Source organism: Saccostrea cucullata, unplaced genomic scaffold, assembly GCF_032062105.1.
Source record: "Saccostrea cucullata isolate Sc308-1 unplaced genomic scaffold, CSIRO_AGI_Scuc_v1 ctg13575, whole genome shotgun sequence".
NCBI lineage: Eukaryota > Metazoa > Mollusca > Bivalvia > Ostreida > Ostreidae > Saccostrea > Saccostrea cuccullata.
This window is the reverse complement of record NW_026920179.1, coordinates 1-10845: the sequence shown is the minus strand read 5'-3', so window position 1 is coordinate 10845 and position 10845 is coordinate 1. Positions and strand designations below refer to the sequence as shown.

Below are 10845 nucleotides of genomic sequence, written 5' to 3'. Positions count from 1 at the left end.
AGGTCAAGGTCATTCCAAATATGAGGAATAAATTTCTTTTAATAGCTCCTATATCCTTAAACATATAATATCTATCTTCTGTCTGTAATATGCACTCTTCATACTCTTTTGAAGATTCCATTCTTGTCCCCTAAGATTGACCCTTTTAAAAGTTATTGCCCCTTGTGTGAAAAACCTTGTTATCGCTACTCCTCCGAAACCATAGACACTATAAACATCAAATTTTCACTAATGTCTTAAGGGTCTTTAGGCCTAAATTCATCGTATAAGTGCGAAAGGATCTGATGACTCCTTATATGAATTATTGCCCTTTAACATCTTTGTACTTACTATTAAACCTTATTACTTGAAAAGTATAAGTCGTAGAGGCATGGGGTCAATTGCATTGTGACCCTTGACCTTTGACCTTGAAGATTTTTTTAAGGTCAAAGGACAAGGTCACTTCATCTTTTTTTTTTTTTATTTCTTCTTTATTTATCCTTTTAAGACAAATTTTGTTTTCTTATTCATTGAATTTAATTTTAAGGAGTCAGATATAAAACAGAATTGAAATTCAAAGAAGGTGGAAAGACCTCTTATTGTTCTTTGAACAATAAGTCTCCTAGTTATTTACTTATTTTCTTCTCAACCTAATGTATGCTGTATTTTATTACTAAGTATGTAATAAACATATTAATACATACCTTTTTCCATATCACATCCTGTATCAGCCCTCGACCAATATCAGCCCTCGGGCCTTCGGCCCTCTGGCTGTTATTGGTGTCTCGGGCTGATACAGGATGTGATATGGAAAAGGGTATGTATTATTCTCTATATCTAGAAACCAGAAATTGAAATATCGTATGTTTATTTTGCTCTTATAGAAAAAAAAGGAAAGGGAATGTGGTTTTCCTTATAATGATACGAACCATTTTTAGGAACTGTTGACATTTTTATTCACTCTTGTTTGAGAACAAAAGTTATGGTAATTCATCCTTTTCTACGTCTATAATTCGCAAAAATATACGTCGTCGACACAATGACTTTGTTTGCAATATGTTTTTATTTGTAAGACAAGGAGCACTCAGCAGGTGTACGGTCAACAAGGGATGCTTACTCCTCCCTGGCATCTGATCCCAACTATTGATTTGCCAGGGGTTTGCTTCCTCTCATTATAACCCCCCCCCCCCCCCCCCCCCCCCCCCCCCACTTAGAAAGTTGGTGGATATCTAGCGATCGAGATGTCCATCTCTGTACGTCCATCTGTCTGTTACGTCTTGGGGTACTCTTCTCTTATGAATGAAATTTAATGAAACTTTCAAAGATTCTTTGTAACATAGTATCATTATGACCCCCTACTAGTATTTCACTTTTTGATCGGACACATATTTCGGGGGATTTTCCATAGCACTGAACATTGACACTGCCACTTTTTTAATAATATTGAAGGGTACCCATCTCTTATCCGCTAGTCCTCCTATACCACCGATACTTTCACAGATTCTTTACTACGTAATGCCATTCTTACCTCCAATTTTACTTTATTTCGGGTGTCTCCCAGAGCAAAACATGGACTCCTATTATAATTATATGGGAGGCGAGGGGTATCTTTAGGAGCTCCGTGCTCACAGTAGCTTTAGGTTTGTATCATTTAATAGATTTATACTGTTTGTTATCTTCAAATTCTGATTTTTAGTACTTAGATGTTTAGCATGTTTTGACAGGTGGACAGGCGGAATTGACGACAACAACGACACAAACACCGGAAGTATGCATGGATCTAAATGCTGCTTTCTGCAGCACCACATCTGTTCAGTCTTCTATATGTTCCGACCCCGACCTGTCTGTAAACTGGTGCAGAAAAACATGCGGAAGATGTCGTAAGTGAACATGAGTTTTTTTTTACTTTCATTAAAAAGATTAGGAAGTTTCCGTGCAAAAGAGAGAAACAAATGAAAATGTAATTGTCTAACAATCTCTTACATGCCATTGAAAGCAAAAAAATCAACATAAGATTAAAAACGTGTATGCTTGCATTTTAATTGATATGGATCGTTTTGTTAGCTACGACGACCACCACCACCTCGGTCCCGTGTGTGGACAACACCCCGGACCTATGCAGTGCTCCAGGAGCAGACCTAGTCTTCTGCTCAGATCCTGCGCGCGCAGTCAAATACTGCCAAAAAACCTGTAATAAATGCGGTAAGTTAATGCTACATGACATTGATTGACTACGTATTGTTTTACGTCCCTTTCGAGAAAGTTTCACTCAAACTGAGGCATCAACATATACCGGTGAAGGGTCTCGAATTTTAAACCTTATATTCGATCGGTACTCTGTTCCGTAAGCGTTGAGAAGTGAGGGATATTTATCGTGCCAACACCTACCGTGACACGGGGCCTTGGTTTACAAGGCTTTATCCAAAGAACCCGCAAACTTTTTTTTTGAAATGCCGAGCGCTTGGTGGCGGAACAGGTGCTACCTATTTTATCGACTTCAGGTCAGTTGTGGCAGGTGTTCAAACCCAAGACCTTCCTATCATATGGAGCAAGCGCTCTACCAAATGAGTTTCCGTTGCGGTCATTGCCTTTAATTAAATATAGCATATAAAGTAAGGATTGTAAAACAATTTGACAGAAACTAATTCAGAAGCTTCCCTAATAAGAATAAAGTTTTGATAATTGTCAAATATTCTACAAATCAAAATCACAAGTTTGAAAGAATAACAATCAATAGGTTCTCACAAGAGTTTCATCCATCCGCACGTCTTGATTAAATTTAAATTATTCCCAAAAATGTTTTCAAACTGTCTTTGTTTTATTTATATTAAACAGATGGATATATAATTGAAATACAAATTAAGCATAAGTATTTATTATTAAATTATCCTGCTCAAGTATCGTGGTTAAAATCTTTTTAACACAACTTTGAAACAACAGATATCCATCTACATCAAAACACGGCCACACCAGTACGTTCTACAACTGCGACAACAACGACAACACCAACAACCACCACTACAACACCAACAACTACCACGACAACACCAACAACTACCACGACAACACCAACAACTACTACGTCACCACCCTGGTTGTGCGAGGACTACGACGTAGCCCACTGCGCTGATCCGGAAGTCAAATTGTTGGTGTGTCTGGATATTAATTTGAATTATCTCTGTAGAAAAACGTGTGATTTATGTGAGCACAAAGGTTGAATAAATAAACTCATATTGTATTCACTCTCTCGGACACTTAATTGATTTATGTAACTCTTTTTCATGTTTTGTTGTTGTCGTTTTTGTTGTTGTTGTTATTGTTTAACGTCCCTCTAGAATTATTTTTCACTCTTTTGAGACGCCAGCACTTGCTATAGTCGTTGGAGTGCTGTAAATTTTTACTTATGCTCGGCACTCAGGTCCAGTGAGCAGTATGGGATCACCTACTGCGACACAGGACCTCGGTTTATACGGTTTTATCCGAAGGACCGGTCTCCACGTCCTACAGTAGGTGGAATTCAAACCCACAACTCCTTACTCCGCGACTCTACCACGCTGCCACGCGAGCGACATCTTTCCATTTGAAACAACTTTTATTAAATATTTTAAAGATTAATTGACACTTTTTTGTTTACGCCCAATGGAGAATACTTGACCATGCAAAGATACGACCAGCTTTATGTGAATTGATCATTATTAGCATTAAGATTCTTTCTCTTGCCAATGCCTATCGAGACATGGGCATCTCGGTTTTGTAGGAGTAGACACACTATTTGACGTCTTAAGATTGCCATCTTCCTGTCACGATGCCTGTCTAATGAAACATAATTAGAATGAAAACTAGAGCAAAGCTCGTTGCAAAGCAACGAGTGGGTCTTCCTTCCTAGCGATAAGCAAAAGATTAAATGTTTCTGTCTAGATTGTCAACTTTGCTAACATTCTCTTTTTCGATTTGTCTCAAAAACCCTTACTTGAATTCTTTAATTTGGTGTGAGCATGAGGTCTAAAAGGTACTCTCTCTAACAGCATTCTTGAAATCGTATCCACAACAGTTAAACTTCCAATATTATGACTTTTGATATCGGATATATCATGTTTGTTGCAATTATGTTTGTGAAACGTGTCATACTACAGAAACATAAGTGTTTTGCTACATTACCATCTTAAAAATGGCTTTAAAATCATTTAATATACAATATAACTAGGTAAATAAAATAAACAAATTATATAATAAATCAAAAAATCCAAATGTATTTACAATAATGATGAACAATCTTCATTAGTTGCAATCAGTTAGTAGAACAATACTTTTATAATAAACGCACAGAAATGTGTTGTGTATGTTTCAAATTTGCAGCTTTCCACTAGCAAATGGTGGTACCTCAATAGGAGTGTAAAATTCTCTGAAAGGTATATTGTAAACATAATACATATGGCTGTGAATTCTTTTTAGCGGCTTTGGCGGAATGCAGCAATCACTAAATCAAGTACAAAGCTAAAAGTCTTGTACATAAACATAAATAAGAACATCTACGCTAACTTATTCAAAAGTCAATTTCCACCAAATATTGTACAAGCTAAATATAATACATTTACAGCATTAAAGAAACAAATCTCTTTGAAGGTATTGCCCTGCATAAGAACAATTTGAATCCCCTACACTAAGGATGCTCTGTGCCAAGTTTCACTTTGGTTCTGGAAAATGATATTGTGAAATTTTAGACAATGATGATAATGGATAAAATTATGTTTTTAAAAAATTTACTGGTTCCTTTAGCTCAGATGGGCTAATAAGTATGCAACAGGCACAGTTTTGCAGTTGACATTGAAATGCGACTGGACATCTCTTCAATCTTGTTTTAGAAAACTACATGTACATGCCCTATGTACTGAATTCCTTGGAATCATACACGTTTATGCCTTTATTTAGTTGTATGTGCCAAAATAACATTTTTTTTAACATTATACTGTAAAAGATACACATACATATATTACAAGATCTTATATTCCTGCTGAAGACAGAGGATCTATCTTAATCATTAGAATAAGTAAGTCTAAACTTTGAAAGGGAAGACCTTAATAAAGAGGTCAACATGCAACACAAACAAAATATTATTATATTTAAAATAACATTTATTCCAATGTTATTACTGGTACATGTATTTCTGTTACAATAACTATTTCACTTGAAAAACTGAGAGCAATTGATATGTTCATATTTGTTGATTTATGTTGTCAAATCAAAATTTAAAAATAATACACAGTGTGTTTAAAAGTTGTCTTCACAAACCAAAACTTGACTTATTTTCACTATGCTGTTTATTCCATGTCACATCCAAACAGATGATCTTCTGGCAAATCATGGTCATGCTTGGTATCAAAATTCAGTATTCAGATGAGTCACACCTATCCAAAAGAAATTGAAATTTTTTAATTTATAATTCTTTTACTGATAAAAAGTGCAATTCATGAGATTATAAAATTGAGAGATAAGATATTGTCACATTTTCTGTGTATAATTTGTAAATTTTAATGTACTCTTTCATCAATTAAAAGAAGTTTACACCAATTAAGGCAGTCATTTATGCTATCCCCTAATTAGACAACATACAAGTGCAAAGTAATCATGCACTAGTGGGTTTAGGATAATGTGCTAGAGTATTTATGACAACATACTAGCACGAGGTGACAATAAGCTAGCATGTACGTCAGTGATAACATGCCAGCACACTGAATCCAACATGCAGTGAAGCTAACACTCAACAGATTGTTTAGAGTTGTGTTTGCATGATATTTTGGTTTGTGTTAACACAGCAGCGTGTTGTTTAAAGCTGTATTGGAGTGGCAGTCTGTTGAAATTAACATGCTTACACACTTCAACTTCACATCATTGGAACACCATAATTTTAAAAACTGGCAAACCAATATCTTATGATTGCTAACTAGGTAATTGCAACTGTAAATGCTGATTTCATGGTGACAATAATACCGGTAATTCACTGTATATCTGAGAACTGATCAATTATAATAAGGCATGTCCAGATAGGGCCACTTGCTAAAGCTCAATAGCACTTTCATAAAAACGTGCCATCTTGCCGACACAAAAGACGCCATTAGGCTATCACACAGCTCGCCATCACAACACTGAAAAACAATTTCGCACTAACACAAGTTCGCACCACACGCTGTCACACTAACACACAACACACTGTCACGCTAATACAATTTCACACAACAAAATATCAGGCTAACACGAGTTCAAACAACACACTATCATGCTAACACGAATTCACAAACACGCTGTCTCGCTAACACAAGTTCACACAACACGCTGTCTCGCTAACACAAGTTTTACACAACACACAGTCTGGCTAATACGAGTTCATACAACACACTGTCTAGCTAACACAAGTTCACGCAACACACTGTCACGCTTAGATGAATTCACACAACACACTTTCACGCTAACATGAGTTTACACAACACGCAGTCTCACTAACACGAGTTTACACAATACACTGTCACGCTAACACGAGTTTACACAATACACTGTCACGCTAACACAAAGTCACAAAACAGGCTGTCTCACTATTCACTAACACAAGTTCGCACCAAACGCTGTTGCGATAACACAATGTCATCCTAATACCATTTCACACAACACACTGTCATCCTAATACCATTTCACACAACACACTGTCAGACTAACACGAGTTCACACAACACACTGTCACGCTAACACGAATTCACAAAACAGGCTGTCTCACTATTCACTAACACAAGTTCGCTCCAAACGCTGTTGCGATAACACACTGTCATCCTAATACCATTTCACACAACACACTGTCATCCTAATACCATTTCACACAACACACTGTCAGGCTAACACGAGTTCACACAACACACTGTCACTCTAACACAAATTCAAAAAACATGCAATATCGCTAACACGAGTTCACACAACACGCTGTCTAGCTAACACGAGTTTACATAACACGCAGTCTCGCTAACACGAGGTCACACAATATGCAATCTCTCTAACACCAATTCACACGACAAATTTTCAGGATAACACAAGTTCACACAACACACTGTCATGCTAACACGAATTCACACAAAATGCTGTCTCGTTAATAAGAGTTCACACAACACGCTGTCTTGCTAACATGAGTTTACACAACACGCAGTCTCGCTAACACGAGTTTACACAACACCCAGTCTCACTAACACGAGTTTACACAACACGAAGTCTCGCTAATACGAGTTCAATCAACACTCTGTCTAGCTAACACGAGTTTACACAACATACTGTCACACTTACACTTTATACACAATTTCACACAACACGCTGTCTCGCTAACACTAGTTTACGCAACACATCGTCAAGCTAACAATGTCTGAACTTGTTTTTAAACTGTCATCACGGTCTTTGTTCATTACCCTGTAAATGAGCCCAGCTTTCAGTACTTCTGAGTACTTTGATTATTCACTGCATAAAACCTAAGACAAAAACATGGTGCAGTAATGTTACTTAACCATGCACCCAGCATTTGAAGTGAATGAGACCTTAAAAACCTCATATTACATGTTAGGACAATGTCACTGAGTTCCAAATAAAGGTCTAAATTAAAACTATTCACTGGTATATATTAACACCTCTAAATGAGTGAAGAAGTGAAAATTCTAAAATAAAATTACCAATCAAAGTATCAATAAGACGCTGATTCTTACATCTCAGGTTCCAATCCCATTGCTAAATGCTTGAGACAGGTTACTCCAATGAGACCGTATAAACCGAGATTCAGTGTCAAAAGGATCCCTTACTTTTCAAAGGCAATAAGTGCTGAGTACAAGTCTATATTTGCAGCTTACTATCCTAAGTGGTGGCATCATCAAATGACTGGAAAATGTTTGATAGGCCAATAATCAAACAAACCATTCCTGCAGTCATCTAAAAAATCAGCAATTTTTCTATTATTACAATTGTTTTTACAAATTTCTTTTGCGATTTATCTGAGCAACATTTGTGCAATTTTTTGTCAATAAATTTTTATACTAAAGACTTTGTTTGAACAGCTTTTTATAGCAAGTACAGACAGCAGCATGAAGCGCTGCTCATAGTGCAAGCTCTCATGACAACGCCTTGGCGAAGAGAAAATTATCACTTGCTTATTCAGTTATTGATCCACACAATTTCTTTTCCGCAGTAACTTTGGATCCACAGTGCTTTGATTCTTTAAGCTACATTCTTGCAAGAATTAACCAAAAGTTTCCAAAAAATAAATTTACCTTGATTTAATGGATAAATTGCAGATAAATAGTGGGGAAAAAAATTCTTCATTAAAGTCAGCACTATTCAAGATTTAGACTGGTAATGTAGGCCTAACTTACACCACGACATCGTGTGACTTCAAAGTCTAGTGCCCTGTTCACAATTGGAGAGTTTAATTCGCAGTAAATTATGGCGAAGTAAACTAATGCGAATCAAACTAATGGGAATCAAACTGTGTTAACATGACAGCTAATGCGAAGTAAACAAATGCGAATAATTACTTCTACAGTCAAGCGTCAGTAAGGCTATCCACTCAAAAATAGCACAAGTACTTGAATCTGACCACCAATATGTAGCATTTGAATTAATTTTGCCATTACACATGCATCAAAATTTAATTCGAATAAGCTTCCCTTTGTGTTCACATGGAGCTAATGCGAAGTAATTTAATTCGCAGTAAATTAATTCGAATTAATAAAACTAATGTCACCGGTTCACAGGTGCGTGAAAGTCAGTCAATATATCGGGTCTCAATAGCTCAGTTGGTTAGAGCGCTGGCACGGTACGCCAGAGACCCTGGGTTCGAGTCCCGGTTGAGACTTGATTTTTCACCACCTGTGACATATGGCGCCCATACAAAACCCACTATTTCCTTGGAACATGCCTCACAGCATTTCCTTAACTCGTTTCGAGGACGAATTTCTACAAAGAGGGGAAATATTCACCGGGTTCACAGGTGCGTGAAAGTTCAAAATATTGGGTCTCAATAGCTCAGTTGGTTAGCGCTGGCACGGTACGCCAGAGACCCTGGGTTCGAGTCCCTAGACTTGATTTTTCACCACCTGTGACACTAATTTAAATTAAACTCCCTGTGTGAACAGAGCATCGATGCACCAAATATCAAGTGCGGTTTGACAAGCCCGATCTAAATTAAAACTGAATAAGTATCTGCCCTCACCCTAACAGTGTTGCAGTGTATATTCAACTAATAATAAGTGTAGTGTGAATTAGCCCCTCCATGGTAACTGCGGTACTGCTCTTTTGCAGGGCAAAATAATAATGTTTGGCAAAGTTTTTGTTGAGAGATAATTATAAATGATGTATATTTAACAATTACTTATACGTCATATTTCACCAAACTATATCATTTTGCCCTGCAAAAGAGCAGTACCGCAGTTACCTTGAAACGGTCTGTAAGAGTATCACTATGATGGATAGTGGAGTGCTGAATTTTTTGTTTTGAAAGTGAGTCTTGTTGAAATTAAATGCTCACATATATTTAAATAAAAAGTAAAAAACTGTTAGAACTTTAAAAGGCTAACAGAAAGCATCTGAGCTTTAAAACAGATGTATCGGTGTGTCTGTGTATTTCTAAAAATATCAATGCTCTAAGCTGCCATAGTACAGCTGTAGTAATGTAAATTTTACGTAAAATAAATTTCTAACCTGCATTCCGATGGTTCACGCCAATCAGACTTTAAAATGTCACCGTCGACTCTTTCATCACTCGATACATTTATCACTGGGAACTACGAACCACAGTCACGGCTTGTTAATGTTACAGTCGGAATTTCCTCGTAAACAATTCACACAAAAATTTATAAATCGGATAATTCTGTTAAGGTAATGCTCCATAGGATTGATAAAGTACTTCGTAGCTGCAGATTAAATGTGCGTGCATGTCTACATACGGCTTGTGGCTTGTGTGGTAAATGCTCAACTTCACATGTTTGTAAACATGTGTCCGATTTTTGGGACACACTAATAACCGGATATACGAAAGACCTGATATTTACCTGATGTTTTTATTTTAGATTAAATGACAATATTGAGTACTTCAAATGACTTATTTAAAGACTTTATGACTATGATGCATAATGCTATACAAAAATTCGTTTGTTTTGAATATTTACTGACGATTTTGAAACAGGTCAAATAAGGTTTTTAATATATCAGGTCTTTAGTACCTTCTCATTTCCCACAATGGGGAGGGTATAATGCCCTGATAGTATAATGCCCTGATTGACCTGATTGAGTACAAACGCAAAAATACAAAGTTTTTAAATGTAAAACCTATATTTTTCTTGTTGGAAATATTAAATATTATTATTATCTATATGATTCAGGGAAAAAACCGCAATTAAAATCTGTTTAGGGGGATTTATTTCACATGTAAATTTGACAGGGGTATAATGTCCTGATTTTGCGGTATAATGACCTGATTGCCTGATAATATAAAAACTTGCAACAAAAGCAATTTTTCATTGATTTCTTTTTTGAATCATATTTTATTAATTTAATGTATGAAATATAAAACTTATTCATGCAAATTTAGAATTTTTTTTCTTATTATTTGTTATTCTAAAGCGATTTGAATTTTTGCAAGGGTATAATGTCCTGATTTTTGAATGCCCTGATTGTGATTAATGGTGCATTTAAGTCATTTCTTTATTGTTTTGTTTAAAGTTATGAATGTTTTATATACAAATCTGGTAATTTAAAGTCCAATTTTGTAGAGGATCTATGTTGCTGTGTTTGTGTGTTTGTTTTTTTTTTATTGTAGAACTCTTAGCCATGCTTTGAAATTATGCATGT

General features: G+C 36.1%; 1 protein-coding gene and 1 long non-coding RNA gene across 2 annotated transcripts; one reads left to right on the top strand and one right to left on the bottom strand.

The window, feature by feature from the left end:
• Nucleotides 1–1703: 1703 nt before the first annotated feature.
• LOC134244617 (integumentary mucin C.1-like) lies at nucleotides 1704–3197 on the top strand (the record flags this gene model as incomplete). Its single annotated transcript, XM_062726882.1, has 3 exons — nucleotides 1704–1859; nucleotides 2044–2181; nucleotides 2920–3197. Coding segments are annotated over 3 exons (572 nt in total), but the record flags the coding sequence as incomplete, so codon positions are not given.
• A 633-nt stretch (nucleotides 3198–3830) lies between these two features.
• Nucleotides 3831–10196, bottom strand: LOC134244628 (uncharacterized). Its single transcript, XR_009987259.1, has 3 exons — nucleotides 9697–10196; nucleotides 7710–7929; nucleotides 3831–5384 (listed from the first exon to the last, which is right to left on the bottom strand). It is a non-coding gene; the product is annotated as an uncharacterized LOC134244628 (long non-coding RNA).
• Nucleotides 10197–10845: the final 649 nt, after the last annotated feature.